Source organism: Hyla sarda, chromosome 6 (assembly GCF_029499605.1).
Source record: "Hyla sarda isolate aHylSar1 chromosome 6, aHylSar1.hap1, whole genome shotgun sequence".
Classification (NCBI taxonomy): domain Eukaryota; kingdom Metazoa; phylum Chordata; class Amphibia; order Anura; family Hylidae; genus Hyla; species Hyla sarda.
Window position 1 is genome coordinate 252,306,984 of NC_079194.1, and position 21,082 is coordinate 252,328,065.

The following is a 21,082-nucleotide window of genomic DNA, read 5'->3' on the forward strand; positions in this document are numbered from 1 at the left end:
TAGCAACCAGATTGCTTCTTTCATTTTCCACAGGCCTCTTTAGAGGCCTGTGGAAAATGAAAGAAGCAATCTGATTGGTTGCTATGGGCAACTGCACCACTCTTCCTCTGCACTGGTTTTGATAAATCTCCCCCAGTGTCCCCAGAACTGTACCCTGCAGAAATACATTTGGCATAAGACATGTTCTTGGATGGGATACAGTTTTAGTACAAGATCAACGGCATGGATTGTGTTTCATAAAATAGCGACGGAGTATCGCCCAAGGATGCAATGAAGGTGGCGGCTTCACAATTGACTTAAGACTTAGTTGGCAGAAGGGCACTCGGCCGGGCAGCAGAGTGTGTGACTCACAGCTGAGTAATGACTGAAGGGCACTTGTACATGAGGGCACTCAAGGAGTATGTGGTAACCCCTGAAGAGTATAGTGTAGTGAGGCAGTACTGTCCATACTCACGTGGTACGACCGAGCTTACGCCTGAAGAGGCCTCACTCACACCATTAGGATGATCCTATATGCATCGGAAATATTACTCCATGCAGTTATCTATATATCAAGTGCCACAGAACACAGCCCCATTCACAGCCAGCGTCACAAAATAGATATATCATAATGTGAACAAGTAACCTTGTTAAATACAGTAGATATTAAGTGATCTATAAAGTGTATACTCAAAACAGATATCTGTCCCAAAAGATGTCAACAGCAACTCGACGCGTTTCCCTCCCCCCCCCCCCCATCATGGATCATCAGGAGAGGGATGGGATGTAAAAGATGTAATGGCTCAGACCCTCGGAGGCCCCCCGTATGGAGATCCCATCTCGAGTGGCGGCCTATACTACATGCTTGTAGTAGTCATGATGGAATGGGGGGGGGGAGAGGGGGGGGGTTGGGAGCAGCCATGTTTGATGTCAACTGACTGATCTTTTGTTTTCAGAGATATAAGCTGCTTTAACAGGAATGTGCCAATCCAGGCCATTTCACCTCCCCGCCCCAAGTACTGAGATCAATGTAAATCCTTGTGTGTATAAAGGGAAGAGGCTCCCTGTGTGTTGGTCCTGTCCACTATGGTAGACTGGGGAATGGCGATAACCCTAATAAGGCCCCCCCACAGCTGTCTATTCAGTTTGTGAGGGAATACCTCAAGTACACCCAACAGGGGGGGGGGGGGGGGGGTCATTTAGGGTCCAAACAGTCTACTAGCGACCACACACATATATACTGTATGTGTGCATTACACAATGTAATATCGGGAGATACAGTCAGCCTGCCTCCCAAGAACCCAGATGCCAGTGTCATTCTATAACCCGATGCCAAGCCAGGATGGTCATTCATTGAAAAGGCATTATCTCTATTGTAGAGATAGAAAAATATATATATATATATATATATATATATATATATATATATATATATATATATATATATATATATATATATATATATATATATATATATATATACACACACACACACATACATACATATATACACACACACACACACACACATACTTTTAGTCATTTCCTACAGCTTTTTCCCCACCGCAGATTATAGATTTTTGCAGGAAACCCTCATGTGCAGGGAAAATAAATAAACTATATATGACAAACCTGCAACAATTCCTCCAAGTCTGAACACCGTGATAAGTAACAAACCCATAAGACAGATACATAGTAAACATTCACACATGTTCTAGGCTTCAGTAGTTCAGATTTCAGGCTCAGCCCTGTTCTATAGCATTCAGTTACTGTACGGGGAGGTGGGGGTTAAAACAGAGGTTATGAGAGTTTAGTGACTGCCAGTTACCTTCCGTATAGATAAGAAGCAGGGCCCCCAGTCTACACTCCTGCTCAGCAACAAGAGCCTGGTGTACACGCGTCTATGGTAATGCACATCCATTACTGGAGGGAGGCAGGGGTGGATGCAGGGTCTTATTGGAGGAGCAAACAGAGTTAAATCCCTTATTGTAGCCTCAAACAAACAACAGCTGCCATAATATCAGTCCTGGAAAGTGTAACACACATGTAACATACACATTAGATGCCTGAACGACTGTCACTTTGTAGACAGCCATACACATTATATTCCATAGTTACTGACCATCACGGTAGCTCAGAAGGAATCCGAGGATCCTTAAAAGGGGAACTCCACCCCTAGACATTTTCTCCCCTATCCAAAAGGCAGGACCCGTATGATCTCGGCTGCAGAACACCAGTCATCCAGTCCACGGAGCCAACTTCACTCTATGCCGGATGACTGGCGATTTGGGTCCGGAGGCTCGTGATGTCATGGCCACGTCCCCTCAATGCAAGTCTATGGGAGGGGGCGTGACGGCCGTCACGCCCCCTCCCATAGACTTGCATTGATGGGCATGGCCGTGATGTCACAAGGGACGTGGTAATTACGTCATGAAGGAAAATCTGTCTGACAATTATTTTTACAGGTAGTACTAAGGCAAAACAAAAAAACAGCAGAGCTTCTCATGGGGCAGTATATTAAAGGGGTTATTCAGGAAAATATATATATAGTGTAGGTTAAGATAAAGTCCTTTATTCCAATGAGCCTTAAAACAAACTTGTTTCGGGTCTGACCCTTTCGCAACGTACAAACCGGCATGATACAGACGTGTCTAACATAGACCCAATGTGTGGTCATTAGTACTGACCGGCGCCCAGGGATGACATCATATGATTGCATTATAAAACATCCAGCATCAAGATATAAAAATACTTTAAAAAACAAATACTATACGGAATCCATATACCGTAGGTCATATGTTTAAGATGTGGAACTGAAAAGGAATTTTGTAATAAGTAAATAAATAGCAGCCCTGCAGGTCAGGAGTGACGGCTATGAGCCTGACAGCTACGGCTATGAGCCTGACAGCTACGGCTATGAGCCTGACAGCTAAGGTATGTACTGATCTTGCCGATGTCGTCCTCCAGAGGAAAATACAATCGCTCATTGTTAAATTTCATGTTTTTTTTTCCGTCTTTTTTGCCCAAAGTTTTATCAACTTTAGTGTAGGAGCACTAAAATTCTCATAAACAGAAAGAATTTCTTGAAGATACAGCCTAAAATGGAAATGCTAAAAAGCATACCAGTCCAGCGTATGACAAGAGGACACGCTCGGCGTATGTTCCTATGATGTGCATGCCGGGAACATTCCTAACAAATGCTGAAGATATGAATAGATGAGTGTTCGGGCTTTTGCACGGACCAGATCTCCTCATGTATATGGCAGTCTTCAGACTTCCTTTGGACAGATGATATCGGGGTAGATGAGGATCAGGCATGTTGGATTTCAACTGCCTTATCCTTAAGCAATGGGAGGAGTTTTATTAACAGCCAGCAGTCCAAGTGCCTCTCATTTCTACATACATGGATGTTCAGCTGAGCCAAGCATGCATATGAATATAGAAAGTCTGGAGAGACTGTTAGCCATTGACAGTGTATGACCATTTAATTCACAAGGTGTAAGATAAACCTGTATTTCAAGGCAGTCCACCATTTTAGTATATAGATTCCCAGTGCGTATACTGTATTGTGACTGGTAACATCTGCAGCAAATCCATTATATGTACCATGGATTACTGCTGCCCTGGTTAGCCAGTATATGCCCGCTACTCTGTATCCATGCCAATACCATTTCATATACTGAATTGTGTCAAAGTTCACTGTGTTGGTAGGGAAATGGTAAAAAGAACACGTTGTGCGCCGTTTATAGTCCCCTTCCTTCCTCTTTTTCTAACCGACTAAAAACACTAGATCACTAAGCTGCAGTACTGATCTCGTCAAACACCATTTTGACCAAGGAGCTGTAAACTGCAGAGCGTCTCCAAACCAGGATCAGCATCAACAGGGGAGATCTTGTAGACTGTCCCACTGAAATGCGCCAGATACATTTGTGTCCATAGTATTAGAGGCCATACAGTATATAATGATTAGATTGCCAAAGCAGCTCCGATCTGTTAAGGTGCAGATCTTCAGGACCTTCCTGTACAGTCAATGCCAAGAGGTTGGAAGAAGATACTATAGATCGTGGGATGGACTCAGATCATTGGATTGAGATTTGGGTAGTATAAGGTAGAGGACTGCATTGGGATCCCGCAGGACTAGATATAAAGCTTACGGGAGCGGGCTGTAAAGAACATACAGCTGGTCCTGCAAACCTCTGAAATGCCACAGGGGGCTGATGAAATGGCACAAGGGGGGGGGGGGGTTGAGTGTCTCGCTCTGAAAGCTGTGACAAAATGTTTGCGGGAGCTGGCGGGATTGCACACGTTGTGGGAAGGGGGTTAAAAATGGTCAAACAGCCAAAAGTTAAATCCCCCTAAGCTCTGTCTTTAAGAATGTCTAGGTAGGCAGTACCCTTCTGCCTTGGTTCAGTTTCTCTACCTTACACATTTTTTCACAAGTACTAATCACCACGTTTTCAGATGTTTTGACCCAGTCTAGCCATGACAGTTCGCCCAAAGTCCCTCCATTCCTTAAAGGGATACTCCGCCCCTAGACATCTTATCCCCTATCCTTTGATTAGGGGATAAGAAGTCTGATCATGGGGGGAGGGGGGGGTCCTGCCCCCCCCCCCCCCCCAACATGATCTCAGCTGCGGCAACCCAGACATCCAGGGCATGGAGTGAACTTCACTCTGTGCCGGATGACTGGCGATGCAGGGCGAAGGTTTGTGACGTCATAGCCACACCCCCTCAATGCAAGTCTATGGGAGGGGGAGTGACATCTGTCATGTCCCCTCCCAGACTTGCATTGAGGGCGGTGGCCGTGACATCCTGAGCCTCTGGCGCTGCACCCAACACTCTAAAACGAACACCGGGTGCAGCAGGGAGACCCAGCCGCGGGACCCCCGCAATTAGACATCTTATCCCCTATCCTTTGAATAGGGGGATAAGATGTCTAGGGGCGGAGTACCCCTTTAAAAGCTTGACCACTTTTTCTGCTTCCAACACAACTTCATAAAAGACAAGTGAACAGGCAGTTCATAAAGTCTTTACTAAGGGTATAAAACATGTAGTTCGCACTATTCTTACATCCATGTAAACCCCTGTTATGGGGAGGTCTTTGTGCAGTTTACTGCATTTAACTCAACACTCATGGCCCCATTATGTAAAGCAAGAGAGGTCATGTTAGAGGAAGCTTCTGGCAGCACTTGTCACCTGGCTGCGGCAGGTGTAGGGTTACAGGCAGGTGACAGCCGGGATTACACACGGTGTCCGCTCATCACCTGTCCAGTCTAATCTACCAGCACTGCTCATCACCTGTCCAGTCTAATCTAATCTACCAGCATCCAGTCTGCAGACACGGGGGGGGGGGGGGGGGGCCCCACCTGGCTCCCGATGAGTTAATGCAGCGTCCATTGCTACCACATAATGTCTGATATAGACCTCCGGGGGAGATTTATCAAAACCTGTGGAAAGGCAGAGTTGCCCATAGCAACCGGTCCGATCACTTCACATTCTTAACAAGGCCTATGAAAAACGTTGGTTGCTATGGGCAACTCAGCCTCTCCACAGGTTTTGATAAATCTCCCCCGGAGGTCTATATCAGACATTATGTGGTAGCAATGGATGCTGTATTAACTCATCGGGAGCCAGGTGCTCCTGCTCATCCCTTCATAAATATACTTGGCACGCCAACCTTTTATCCAGTTACTAAATAAATAAAAAATAAATGTATTTATTCCTGTACTTTAGAACATGGTACAAAGTCTGGCGCTGTGTGTCCTCAATGCTGTGTCACTGGGCAATATACAGTGGCATGAAGATAATCTGTCAGAATAAAGCGATAAGGGACAGTACACTAATAGTGCTGTCAACTTCACTTCTGTCCGAGTTACCATCTCCTAAACTTGAGGGGGGGGGGGTCACCTTACCAGGAAGATTCCTTTTGCATCTTTTCCAGCAGTGGTCTCAAACTGTGGCCCTCCAGATGTTGCAAAACTTCAACTCCCAGCATGCCCGGACAGCCAAAGGCTGTCCGGGCATGCTGGGAGTTGAAGTTTTGCAACATCTGGAGGGCCACAGTTTGAGACCACTGTTTTACAGGGTATGATCAGAAGTTGCAGAACGAGGACTTGCAAGATAAACAAAACCCCCTCCTATATAGCTCAGTGGGGTTGTTACAGTGTTACTGCTGAAGGTGAATTGCTGCAAGGCCAATGCAGGGGGGACAGTGGCAGAAATTTCGCAAAACAAATCTCTTTATCTACTAGACATAATGCCCTGTACGGGTGATAAGTAAGGAATGGATATACTTTAAGGGTATGTTCACACAGGTGAATTTAGAAGAAAAAACTTTTACACTGAGTTTTCCCTGCAAGTTTGAGCTGCTGCAGATCTTCCACAAACCCCACGTAATCTGCTGCAGATGATCTAAATCCACCAGTGTGAATGTACTCCAAAGGGTTATTCTGAATAAAAGCCCTGTGGTACAATTAAAAAGGGTACTCCAGTGGAAAAACAAAATTATTTCAAATCAACTGGTGCCAGAAAGTTAAACAGATTTGTAAAAAAAAAAATTATAATCATAATCCTTCCAGTACTTATCAGCTGCTGTATACTACAGAGGAAGTTGTATAGTTATTTTCAGCCTGACCACAGTGCTCTCTGCTCGTGTCAGGAACCATCCAGAGCAGGATATGTTTGTTATGGGGGGGGGGGGGGGGGGATGTGTGTTTACTCTGAGCAGCTCCTGATATGGACAGAGGTGTCAGCAGAGAGCACTGTGTTCATAACTCCCTAACACCCCCCCCCCCCCCCCCATACCCAAGGCTGGCAGGGAGAAGCCATTGACATCAACCCTATGACTTGACGCCCCATTCCCAGATGGTGAGCACTCTATGCGCAGCTCCGGTTCACACAGTGACCTAGATATTCTAGTTATTCTGGACTATTATTATTCTGCCATATTAGTCATAATTGTAATATAATAACCTAGCTGCATCTACGCCAGAACTCAGCTTCCTAAAGGTCCAGGTACTATGTGACTACCCTACTCAAGTGTCACTTATTTTAGCCATCACATGGCCAACTTGGACGCCCCTGGAAGCAAACACTGCTCAGAGAAAGGACAGTGGACGCAATGTACTAAAAACAGTCCAAAGAAAAAAAATAGTAACCGATCCAGCTTTCTAAAACCAGGGTGACTCCAGCTGTTTCAAAACTACAACTCCCAGCATGCCCGGACAGCCTTTGGCTGTCCGGGCATGCTGGGAGTTGTAGTTTTGCAACAGGTAGATGCACACTGGTTGGAAAAGACTGGCGTAACATATGAGCAGTGGGACCTCCAGCCTCTGACCGCTCCGGCTAATGGAGTGTGAAGGTCTCAGTAATTCTTACCAAGGTAAATTTATTTTACTCCAGACAAGCCCTTTAAGAGTTAAAGGTTTCTTCATTTATATGACCATTTCATTACTTAAAGATGATGAAATAAATGCAGGGCCGGTGCTACCATAAGGCAGCTGCCTCAGGGCACCGAGCCTGTAGGGGTGGAAAACACTGAATCCTCAACCACTCATTGGCAGGAGAGTTGGACACTTTACTTCAGGTGAGCATTGGTTGAACCAGAATGGATTAGGCTGTGGGGGTTGTGGACTGGTGGCAAGGCTTCACATTATGGCTGTATTGCCAGAGTGGCTAGGGGAGAGGCAGGTGACTGATGGGGTGTGGGGGGCATCAGAATGCTTCTTTGCCTATGTAGTGAAAAATCCTTCCCCCAGCCCTGAATAAATGCATCTAACTTACACAGGTTATGTTTTAGCAGCTCAATAACAATGTTTGTGATCACTGCTATGACTATAGCACAGAAGTGACCGAGCCCTGACAGTCACCAGAACAATACAGGGGTGTAATTCACATGGTGACCTGGCGGTGGGAAGCTGAGTAGACTGAAGTATACAGAAGCGTTCAGCCTGTATATAGATAGCTCTGCTTAGGCAGCAGGACGGGAGGTCAGATGTCCACAGCAGAACGGCAAATGCTTTGTATAGGTGGATCTATCACAACCTTTAAGGGGTGACCCCATTTCTGGAAAAACCCCTTACTAAGAACCCCCCATAAAAACAAATCTTTATTATACTTCTTCCTTAAAAACTCTCAATAACCCCTCAACAAGTTAAAAAGATCAGTTGCACTTAATGGTTAGTAGTGGAAGATATGTTTTTTGTTTTAATATCTTCCTCAGTTTATTTTTTATCCAGTAACGGGTACCGCCGCACTCTCAATGCGCTATTTAATTACGGCGCATCCTTGCTCCCAGTTACAGTGACCCCATCACCATAGTACCCACTGTATTAACACAATACACAGATAGCTTCCCCCGTCATGATCCCCTGCAATTCTAGCCTCGAGCCTACCTGCTGGCATTGTACTTTTTGAAAGAATTGAATGTTTAAATTCCGGTGCTCCCGTGGGTTGGAAAAGGTGGATACATTCCTAGGAGACTCTTTCCTAGGACTGTATCCACCTTTTCCAGCCCAACGGAAAGCTGAACTAATTTATGCAGGATAAGTCAGCAACCGCCGAGCTGAGAAGTTTGTGACGAATCGAATTTACTGTAAGTTCGCTCATCTCTAATTTCTATATCTATTTTTTTTAATTAATAAGAAATCTTTAAAAAATAATTTTTTTTAAAGATTTCTTATTAAAAAAAATATATAGATATAGAATTGTTTGTTTGTGTTATATTTTTTCAATTTATGAAAAAAAAAAAAAAATTATATAATATATATATATATTCTCTCTATCTCTCCCAACAAATTCAAGTTATCTAAACCCAAACACACTACTAAACACAAACGCAGCAATGGGAATACAACCTAACAAATTGTGTCTGAATGATCTCTAGACAGCAGTGTTTCCCAACCAGTGTGCCTCCAGCTGTTGCAAAACTACAACTCCCAGCATGCCTGGGAGTTGTAGTTTTGCAACAGCTGGAGGTCCCCAGGTTGGGAAACACAAGGATAGTCCTACCCCAATCCTGCACCACTGATCCCTACCCTGTGGCTCTCCTGCTGTTGCTATACTACAACACCCAGCAGTATGCGGCTGTCAGTGCATGCTGGGAGTTGTAGTTTTACAACAGCTGGAGGCACACTGGTAGGGAAAGGCTCGGACAGTCATATCACGATCCTCCCAGTAGCCTGCAGCTGTCAGGGCATGCTGGGAGTTGTAGTTCTGCTCCATGTGGATACACTCACCCAGGCAGGCTCCGCTCACCAGCGCAGAAGCAGTCAGGGCTCCGGCGGACGCTCCATAGATGTTTCTGGCATTTTCCACCAGAAATGGCGCATGTTCCTTCAGACAACTGGCGACTCCGATGTGATAGATCCCCAGGAATCCACAGCCGGCAAAAGAAATGTTCCAGGGGGAATCCAGGGGAAACATGTCCGGAGTCCTGTGTACTCTGTGCTGCACAGGAAGAGAAGGCGACACGTCAGGCATCACCCCATACCCGGCGGCATCACCCCTCACCCCATCACATCGCCCTGTCAGTTACCTGCTCGATCAGCGATCACAACCTGTCTCAGCCGATACCTAATATATTCAGCGTGTCCCGATCCCCGCCGCTGCCTTATATACTCGGCGTGTCCCGGCCCCTGCACCTTGTTTTCTATCTAATTCCTGGTATTTTATTATGGGAGGCAGCGCAGACGTCACACAGCGCACCGACCAATCAGCGCGCTCCCCGGGGTGGAGACGTCACAGCCGCTCAGCCAATCAGCGGCCGACAATGAGCTACACCCTCACGTGTGGGCGGGGCCTGCTTTGTGTCCCGGGGGTTGCGCCTTTCTTCTGCTGTCACTGCTGGAACTTTTGTCCTACTCGGAGGGGTCACACGATGTTTACAAGTCTTCGTCCAGCGGGATGACCCCCCCCCCCCGGGATGACCCCCCCCCCCCCGTGATAACAGTCGTCAGGCCCTGTTCACATTTACACTGCGGATTCCGTTCAGAAGTGTTGCATGACAGATCCGGATGGCACCCAACTGGCGTCATTGCCTTATTATGGGCCGGTTCCCAGCCCATAGCTGTGGCAGAGCTTCTCATTTGACAGCAGACTATGACAATCAGTGAAATTGCAGCACCTGCTGCATACATTCCCTGTCTGCTCCTCCTGAAATCCTTTATCACAAAGCATCATGCTGGAAACAGCTCAATCTTTTCTAAATGCCCCAATAAAGATAGAAGGAAACATTTAGCAAAACCTGCGCAGAGGAGAAGTTGACCAATTGTCCGTATAAACCAATTAGATTGCTCCTTTCATTTTTAAAAAGGCAAAATAATCGATCTGATTGGTTGCTATGGGCAACAGGACAACTTTTCCTGTGCACAGGTTTTCATAAATCTCCCCTACATATGTTTATGAACATAAGGCTGGGAGATGATGATGTAGGCTGGAAAGACTGGTCAGAGGTGGTGACATCACTCAGGGGGCGGGGCTAGAGCTCAGAGACAAGATCCAGCCACACCTCCTGAGACAGCAGAGGATGATATGTGGTCTTGTAGAAGAGGGAGGAGTCGGGGAGCTGCTTAGACAACACCACACTGACAGGGCTACACAACTTCCTGTCAGGAAAAATGGCCCCTTAATTCTTCACCTTCAAGATGCTGTTTTTGTGGTGTTCCCCCCCAAAAAAAACAAAATAGTGTGTATGAGTATAAGCGTTCATACTTTGGCGCTTCATCTCCTGTGTTTATTTTAGTTTTTTTTTATCATTGCAAATCACATGATTCTTTTATCATGTGACTCAAGGAAGGGGGGGGGGGGGTTAAGGAACAATATTAAACACTCATTTAATTTTTCTTCTTCTTTTTAGAAGTCTAAGGGAGGAAAAACATCAAAATTTCATGAAAAAACGCCCTACCCTCAGCACGCTGCAATTTTAGAAAACTGCGGCTGAGCCTATATATGGGCTAAGGATCAGGACAGTTTTTAACCCCTTATGGACCAGGCCATTTTAAACCTTAGGACCAGAGCATTTTTTGCACATCTGACCACTGTCACTTTAAGCATTAATAACTCTAAGACGCTTTTACCTTTCATTCTGATTCCGAGATTGTTTTTTCATGACATATTCTACTTTATGTTATTGGTAAAATTTTGTCGATACTTCCATTGTTTCTTAGTGAAAAATTCCAAAATTTGATGAAAAAATTGAAAATTTTGCATTTTTCTAACTTTGAAGCTCTCTGCTTGTAAGGAAAATGGATATTCCAAAATTTTTTTTTTTTTTTATTCACATATACACTGTCTACTTTATATTTGCATCATAAAATTGATGAGTTTTTACTTTTGGAAGACACCAGAGGGCTTCAAAGTTCAGCAGCAATTTTCCAATTTTTTAAAAAATTTTCAAACTCAGTATTTTTCAGGGACCAGTTCAGGTTTGAAGTGGATTTGAAGGGTCTTCATATTAGAAATACCCCATAAATGACCCCATTATAAAAACTGCACCCCCCAAAAGTATTCAAAATGACATTCAGTCAGCATTTTAACCCTTTAGGTGTTTCACAGGAATAGCAGCAAAGTGAAGCAGAAAATTCACAATCTTCATTTTTTACACTCGCATGTTCTTGTAGACCCAATTTTTGAATTTTTACAAGGGGTAAAAGGAGAAAATGTTTACTTGTATTTGTAGCCCAATTTCTCTCGAGTAAGGCCATACCTCATATGTCTATATAAAGTGTTCGGCGGGCGCAGTAGAGGGCTCAGAAGCGAAGAAGCGACAATGGGATTGTTACGCCGATCGCTCCGGGTCCCTGCTCCTCCCCGGAGCACTCACGGCGTCTCTCTCTCAGCAGCGCCCAGGTCAGACCCGCTGACCGAGAGCGCTGCACTGACACTGACGACGGGGATGCGATTCGCATAGCGGGACGCGCCCGCTCGCGAATCGCATCCCAAGCCACTTACCCGTCCCGGTCCCCGGCTGTCACGTTCTGGCACGCGCGGCTCCGCTCTCTAGGGCGTGCACCAGCTCTCTAAGATTTAAAGGGCAAGTGCACCAATGATTGGTGCCTGGTCCAATCAGTCTAATTAGCCTCCACCTGCTCCCTGCTCATATAACCTCACTTCCCCTTCACTGCTTTGCTGGATCTTGTTGCCTTGTGCCAGAGAAAGCATTTAGTGTATGTTCATAGCCTGTGTTCCAGACCTTCTGCTGTTGCCCCTGACTATGACCCTTGCTGCCTGCCCTGACCTTCTGCTACGTCCAACCTTGCTCTTGCCTTGTCCTTTTGTACCGTGCCTGTCTCAGCAGTCAGTGAGGTTGAACCGTTACCGGTGGATACGACCTGGTTGCTACCGCCGCAGCAAGACCATCCCGCTTTGCGGCGGGCTCTGAATACCAGTAGCTACTCAGAACCGGTCCACCGGTACGGTCCACGCCAATCCCTCTCTGACACAGAGGATCCACCTCCAGCCTGCCAAATCATAACAGGGATTTTGGAGAGTACGTTTTTCTGAAATGGTTTTTGGGGGGCATGTTGCATTTAGGAAGCCCCTATGGTGCCAGAACAGGAAAAAAAAAAAAAACACATGGCATACCATTTTGGAAACTAGACCCCTTGAGGAACGTAACAAGGAATAAAGTGAGCCTTAATACCCCACAGGTGTTTCACGACTTTTGCATATGTAAAAATATTTAAAAAAATGTCACTAAAATGTGTGTTTCTCCCCAAATTTCACATTTATGCAAGGGTTAATAGCAGAAAATACCCCCCAAACTTTGTAACCCCATCTCTTCTGAGTATGGAAATACCCCATAAGTTGACCTGAAGTGCACTACGGGCGAACTACAATGCTCAGAAGAGAAGGAGTGATATTTGGCTTTTTGAGAGCAAATTTTGCTCGGGGGCATGTCGCATTTAGGAAGCCCCTATGGTGCCAGGACAGCAAAAAATACCCACATGGCATATCATTTTGGAAACTAGACCCCTTGAGGAACGTAACAAGGAATAAAGTGAGCCTTAATACCCCACAGGGGTTTCACGACTTTTGCACGCGTAAAAAAAAAAAAAACTTTTTCCACTAAAATGTGTGTTTCCCCCCCAAATTTCACATTTTTGCAAGGGTTAATAGCAGAAAATACCCCCCAAAATTTGTAACCCCATCTCTTCTGAGTATGGAGGTACCCCATAAGTTGACCTGAAGCGCACTACGGGCGAACTACAATGCTCAGAAGAGAAGGAGTCATATTTGGCTTTTTGAGAGCAAATTTTGCTCGGGGGGCATGTCGCATTTAGGAAGCCCCTATGGTGCCAGGACAGCAAAATAACCCCCACATGGCATACCATTTTGGAAACTAGACCCCTTGAGGAACGTAACAAGGGGTACAGTGAGCATTTACCCCCCACTGGTGTCTGTCAGATCTTTGGAACAGTGGGCTGTAGAAAATTTTTAATTTGCACAGCCCACTGTTCCAAAGATCTGTCAGACATCAGTGGGGTGTAAATTCTCACTGCACCCCTCATTACATTCCGTGAGGGGTGCAGTTTCCGAAATGGGAAAACCGCTGTAACAATCAGCCACCCCTGTGCAAATCACCTCAAATGTACATGGCGCACTCTCCCTTCTGGGCCTTGTTGTGCACCCCCAGAGCACTTTGCACCCACATCTCCGTAGTCAGGAGCAATTGCATTACAAATTTTGGGGGGCGTTTTTCCCTTTTACCTCTTGTCAAAATGAAAAGTATGGGGCAACACCAGCATGTTAGTGTAAAAAATTTATTTTTTTACACTAACATGCTGGTGTAGACCCCAACTTCACCTTTTTATAAGGGGTGAAAGGAGAAAAAGCCCCCAAAATTTGTTAGGCAATTTCTTCCGAGTACGGCGATACCCCATATATGACCCTAAACTGTTGCCTTGAAATACGACAGGGCTCCAAAGTGAGAGCGCCATGCGCATTTGAGGCCTAAATTAGGGATTTGCATTGGGGTGGACATAGGGGTATTCTATGCCAGTGATCTGAAACAAGGTGCCTCCAGCTGTTGGAAAACTCCCAGCATGCCTGGACAGTCAATGGCTGTCCGGCAATACTGGGAGTTGTTGTTTTGCAACAGCTGGAGGCTCCATTTTGAAAACAGTGGCGTACCAGACGTTTTTCATTTTTATTGGGGAGGGGGCTGTGTAGGGGTATGTGTATATGTAGTGTTTTTTTACTTTTTATTTTATTTTGTGTTAGTGTAGTGTTTTTAGTGTACAGTCACACGGGCGGGGGATTACAGCGAGTTTCTCGCTGCGAGTTTGAGCTGCCGCGCAAAATTTGCTGCATCGCAAACTTGCAGCCTGATACTCGCTGTAAGCCCCAGGGGGGGAACCTCCAGCTGTTGCAAAACTACAACTCCCAGCATGCACAGTCTATCAGTGCATGCTGGTAGTTATAGTTTTGCAACAGCTGGAGGCACACGGGTTGGGAAACACTGAGTTAGGAAACAGACAATGTTTCCCAACCAGAGTGCCTCCAGTTGTTGCAAAGCCACAACTCCCAAACATTCTCAGGCATGCTGGGAGTAGTAGTTCGGCAACATCTTTAGAGCCAGATGTTGCCGAACTACAACTCCCAGCATGCTTGGAGTTGTAGTTTTGCAACATCTGGAGGACTACAGTTTGCAAACCACTAGTACAGTGGTTCCCAATCTGTGCCCTTCCAGATGTTACAGAACTACAACTCCCAGCATGCCTGGACAGTAAGGGCATGCTGAGCATGTGTAGTTTTGCAACATCTGGAAGGGCACAGTGGTCCCAAAACTGTGGACCTCCAGATGTTGCAAAACTGCAACTCCCAGCATGCCCAGACGCCAAGGGCTGTCTGGGCATGCTGGGAGTTGTAGTGTACAGGGTCCCATTACAGCAATGCATGTCGCTTTACGGCGACGTGCATTGCTGTAAAGGGCCCGACCGCAGCTGAAGAGGAACTCACCTGTCGCCGTCGTCTTCATTGCCGGGATCCGGGTCTTCAGGGACGAGGTAAGTACCGGGGCCGGTCCCCCAGCACTCCCCCCGTCCCCCGCCGCGTCCTCCGGTCTTCCTCTCGTCCTTCCAGGGGCCGGTCAGGACGGGAGGAAGTAACCGCCCCCCCCCCCCCTGCGATTGGTTGGTTAACTAACCGACGGATTGCAGGGAATAGGAGAAGGTGGCAGGCTTGCCACCTCGCTCCTATTCTTTAGCATGTTCCTGGCTGTCTGTGACAACCGGGATCATGCAAAATTACCGGGCGGTCGGGTCCCAGAGACCTGATCAGCCCGCTATCGCCGCAGATCGCAAGGGCGATTTCCCTACATGGCCCCCCTCGGCGTTTGCCCTGGATGCCTGCTGAAGGATTTAAACAGGCATTCGGTTCCGATCTCTGCCCGGCGAGCGGCAGGGACCGGAAAACGCCATGACGTTGTGGAACGTCATTGGTCCTTAAGGCCCAGGGTGCCATGACAACGTCATTGGTCCTTAAGAGGTTAAAAATCCAAGCACAGGGTGAAAAAAAATGCCAAATGACTGATTCCTAGATAACAATGATGGTGAACCTATGGCACACCGAGGCGGGGCGAACCGGGACATCTCTGTGTCGGGACACAAGCAGGGGTCAAGTCCTGGAAAAAAAGAAGTGTGGGAACTCTTTCTAATACACCCCCCGGTTTGCACAAAAAACAAACAAACGAAAATGTCCAAGCTAAAACTTGGTATCCTGCACAGTTCCAGAATTCTTACAGGCCACAGGCATACAGCTGCCTACGGAGTATAAGAGTGACACACTGTAACAAATCTCCTTCCATGTAATTACCTTACTGGGGTGACACACTGTAACAAAACTCCTCCTCATGTTATCACCTTACTACTGGGGTGACACACTGTAACAAACTCCCTCCTCATCTAATCTCCTTACTACTGGGGTGACACAGTAACCCCCTCCTCATGTAATCTTCTTACTATTGGTGTGACACACTGTAACAAACCCCCTCCTCATGTAATCTTCTTACTACTGGGGTGACACACTATAAAGAACTCCCTCCTCATGTAATCTCCTTACTACTGGGGTGACACACTGTAACAAATCCCCTCCTCATGTAATCTCCTTACTACTGGTGTGACACACTGTAACAAACCCCCTCCTCATGTAAACTTCTTACTACTGGGGTGACACACTGTAACAAATCCCCTCCTCATGTAATCTCCTTACTACTGGTGTGACACACTGTAACAAACCCCCTCCTCATGTAATCTTCTTACTACTGGGGTGACACACTGTAACAAACCTCCTCCTCATGTAATCACCTTACTACTGGTGTGTCACACTGTAAAAAAAACTCCTCCTCATGTAATCTCCTTACTACTGGGGTGACACACTGTAACAAACCTCCTCCTCATGTAATCACCTTACTATTGGTGTGACACACTGTAACAAACCCCCTCCTCATGTAATCTTCTTACTACTGGGGTGACACACTGTAAAAAACCTTCTCCTCATGTAATCTCCTTACTACTGGGGTGACACACTGTAACAAACCTCCTCTTCATGTAATCTCCTTACTACTGTGGTGACACACTGTAACAAACTCCCTCCTCATGTAATCTCCTTACTACTGGGGTGACACACTGTAACAAATCCCCTCCTCATGTAATCACCTTACTACTGGGGTGACACATTGTAACAAACTCCCTCCTCGTGTAATCTCCTTACTACTGGGGTGACACACTGTAACAAATCCCCTCCTCATGTAATCACCTTACTACTGGGGTAACACACTGTAACAAACCCCCTCCTCATGTAATCTTACTACTGGGGTGACACCCTGTAACAAACTCCCTACTCATGTAATCTCCTTATTACTGGGGTGACACACTGTAACAAATCCCCTCCTCATGTAATCACCTTACTATTGGGGTGACACACTGTAAAAAACCTCCTCCTCATGTAATCTCCTTACTACTGGGGTGACACACTGTAACAAACTCCCTACTCATGTAATCTCCTTACTACTGGGGTGACACACTGTAACAAATCCCCTCCTCATGTAATCACCTTACTACTGGGGTGACAAACTGTAACAAACCTCCTCCTCATGTTATCTCCTTACTACTGGGGTGACACACTGTAACAAACCCCCTCCTCATGTAATCTTCTTACTACTGGGGTGACACACTGTAACAAACCTCCTCCTCATGTAATCTCCTTACTACTGGGGTGACACACTGTAAAAAAAAACTCCTCCTCATGTAATCTCCTTACTACTGGGGTGACACACTGTAACAAACCTCCTCCTCATGTAATCACCTTACTACTGGTGTGTCACACTGTAACAAACCCCCTCCTCATGTAATCTTTTTACTACTGGGGTGACACACTGTAACAAACCTCCTCCTCATGTAATCTCCTTACTACTGGGATGATACACTGTAAAAAACTCCTCCTCATGTAATCTCCTTACTACTGGGGTGACACACTGTAACAAACCTCCTCCTCATGTAATCTCCTTACTACTGGGGTGACACAATGTAACAAACCTCCTCATGTAACATTACTACTGGGGTGACACACTGTAACAAACCTCCTCCTCCTTATATAACATTACTGCTGGTGTGACACACTGTAACAAACCTTCTTGTGTAATTACCTTACTGCTGGGGTGACAGGAGCAGAAATCACACAACACAACAGCAGTGACTGTCCAGGAAACATGTGACCTCCACTCCTCCACAGCCCCACCTCTTCCCAGCATCACTGCAGGTCCTTCAGCCAGGATCTATCCTTCACAGCTGTGCTCCGCCCCCAACATGTTATTGGTCATTGTATGGTGACATCATCACAGGTCCTTCACCTCCAGCATCTAGAAGGCTGGGTTGGGGGAGGAGGCGGAGGAAGAGTAAAAATAATTCGGGGTTGGTCCTGCAGAACTATTGTAACATGATCGCCGATCCTTTGAAATGGACGGCGCCGGTGTAACATGCTATTCGCGGAATGTCCGCCTGTGTTTTCCGGGTGGACATTCCACAAACTTTTCACCATGTGAATGAGGCCTCAGTCTTTTCTCCCTAATATTTGTCCCCTGATGATTCAATGTGTAATAGGACAATGCGGTGGTTTATGTGATATCTGACACTGTACACACTGTAATAAGCAACTGTGACACTAGCACTGAACAGCATATCGCCCTTATGGCGTCTTAATGTGAATTTTATCCAAGTTTGATTTGTACTTTTCTACTGTCACTGCATTTTACATTATTTTGATATTGTAATTTACCGTATTTTTCGCCCTATAGGACGCACCAGCATATAAGACGCACCCAATTTTAAAAGTGCAAAATCTAGAAAAAAAAAGATTCTGCACCCAACAGTGATCTTCAACCTGCAGACCTCCAGATGTTGCAAAACTACAACTCCCAGCATGCCCGGACAGCCGTTGGCTGTCCGGACATGCTGGGAGTTGTAGTTTTGCAACATCTGGAGGTCTGCAGGTTGAAGACCACTGTATAGGAGGTAGTACTCACGTGTCCTCGCCGTTCCGGACGTCTTCTTCCCCTTGATCCACGCTCTCCGCTAGCACGTCGCTACGCACGCCGCTCCTATTGGATGACGGGACAGCGTGCGCGACGACGTGATGACGACGAAGGAGAGCGCCGGCCATGCAGGGGATCCCGGCACGGAGCACACACCGAGGAGGCAGGTAAGGTCCCTCCCGGTGTCCTGTAAGCTGTTCGGGACGCTGCAATTTCACTGAGGCGGTCCTGAACAGCCCAACTGAACAGCCGGGTTAGTGTCACTTTAGCTTCAGACGCGGCGGTCAGCTTTGATCGCGGCGTCTGAAGGGTTAATACAGGGCATCACCGCGATCGGTGATGTCCTGTATTACCCGCGGGTCCCGGCCGTTGATGGCCGCAGGGACCGACCCGATAGGTGTGTATTCGCCGTATAAGACGCACCAATTTTTCCCCTCCAGTTTTGGGGAAGAAAAAGTGCGTCTTATACGGCGAAAAATACGGTAATTAATTATGCAAAACTATTGCACATGTACCACCCCTATATATTGTGAGCACTTGCATGTTATTTGCTTGACAAAGACCGTGTGAGACGGTTGAAACGTTGTGGCATCTGATAGCCTGACACGCTTTCATCTATTCCGGAGTGCTGCTGTTTTGTTAAACTGGTTATCTAGGAGATCGCTCTTTCATTTTTCCATTAACTTAATGTTCACATTCTGCACCGAATGTTCCCAAACAGGTCTGAGCAAAACTATCTCCACTGGGTCCCGATGGATCCCATTGACTAGAACGGGTTCTGTCAGGGATCCGGTAGTTTACGGAAGAAAGAACATATAGTGCATGCACTTTGTTTTCTTCATTAAAGGGGTACTCCACCCCTAGACATCTTATGCCCTATCCATAGGATAGGGGATAAGATGTCTGATCGCGGGGGTCCCGCCGCTGGGGACCACCGCAATATAGCACGCAGCACCCACCTGTATCTGCTTCCGGAAGCGCTGGAGATTCTGGCTCCCGACCACGGGGACAGAAGATCGTGACGTCACGCCCCGCCCCCTCAGTGCAAGTCTATGGGAGGGGGCGTGACGTGTAGCCATAGCCTTAAAAGGGTACTCTGCTGCTCAGCGTTTGGAACAAACTGTCCCGAACGCTAGAGCCGGCACCGGGAGCTCGTGACGTTACAGCCCCGCCCCCTCATGCCATCACGCCCCACCCCCTCAAAGCAAGTCTATGGGAGGGGGCGTGACGGCCGTCACGCCCCCTCCCATAGACTTGTATTGAGGGGGCCGGGTGTGACATTACAGGGGGGCAGAGTCGTGACATCACGATCTTACGTCCCCGTGGTCGGGAGCCAGAACCTCCAGCGCTTCCGGAAGCAGATACAGGTGGGTGCTGCATGCTATATTGCGGGGGTCCCCAGCGATCAGACATCTTATCCCCTATCCTTTGGATAGGGGATAAGATGTCTAGGGGTGGAGTACCCCTTTAAACTCCTCTCAAATTGCAAAAGAAACTCCATATAGCGGAGCCCGACTACAATGTGAAAGAGGCCGAATGTAGGGGATCTGTCTGTCGATCTCCATTGTTTTAATACCAGTTAAAAGGCCGAGCAGAACACAACCGGACGACAATGCAGCTGATCACGTACAGTATTACATATCAGTTCTCACTGAAGATATGGCGCGTGGACTATGTCTCCTCAATCATTGTCCCTGGAGGACACAAGGTACATGTATCCAACACTACTGACTGGGTCCACGTCACAATGATGCCACCTGCTGCACAATGGGAGGCCGCTGTACACCTACAGGATCAGGCTCGTAGGGCCGGATGGAGTGGGTCATTCCTCGCACATGTGTACTGACTCCAGCACACCAAGCTTTTAAAATAAAATGATGCTCCTGTACAAAAAAGGTGTAAACAAATTGCAGGTTTCTGTTCACATCACAATCCAAATAAAGGCACATCACAATCTAAATAAAGGAGCGAAGAGCGATTAAAAATTCTGATATATACAGTGCCGATAAAAACTACAGATCATGGCGCAAAAAGTGACCCTAATATTTTTACCTGTACGGGGATGTAAGAATAATATACCGTATATACTCGAGTATAAGCCGTCCTGAATATAAGCCGAGGCCCCTAATTTCACCCCAAAAACCCAGGAAAAGTTATTGACTCGACTATAAGCCTAGGGTGGGAAATACATCATTTCCCCCCCCCCCCCCGTCATCATCCAGACCCCCGTCATTAACACCCCCCGTCATCATCACCACCTGTCAATCCCTTCAATCAGTGGTCTTCAACCTGCAGCTGTCCATCGGCTGTCCGGCCATGCTAGGAGTTGTAGTTTTGAAACATCTGGAGGTCCGCAGGTTGAAGACCACTGCAACCTTCACCATCATCCAGACCCCCCTTTAGTTTTCTACTCACCTCCCCTCGGTGGGAAGGAAGGGTGAGCTGGTCCGGGCCATCTATGCTGCAGGGACCGTCCGGTAGGGAGAGTTGGTCGTTCTGGGCTGTCCATCTTCACCGGAAGGTCCTCTTCACCGCTCCGGGCCAGCCCCGGACTAGTGACGTTGCCTTGACGAT

General features: G+C 46.9%; 1 protein-coding gene across 2 annotated transcripts in view; it reads right to left on the minus strand.

Moving 5' to 3' along the window:
- The window catches only part of PNPLA2 (patatin like phospholipase domain containing 2), a 48,012-nt gene extending 26,980 nt beyond the window's left edge, over positions 1 to 21,032 (minus strand). The window contains exons 1-2 of one of the 2 annotated variants that reach the window (XM_056526924.1): positions 9,515 to 9,680; positions 9,216 to 9,426 (exon numbers count right to left, since the gene is read on the minus strand). In XM_056526924.1, coding sequence (XP_056382899.1) covers positions 9,216 to 9,402 — 187 coding nt within the window. In that variant the 5' untranslated portion in view covers positions 9,403 to 9,426; positions 9,515 to 9,680. Of the gene's footprint in view, positions 1 to 9,215; positions 9,427 to 9,514; positions 9,681 to 20,923 lie in introns of those variants that run through there. The other variant, XM_056526925.1, reaches the window with a different exon arrangement.
- Between the last annotated feature and the right edge of the window lie 50 nt (positions 21,033 to 21,082).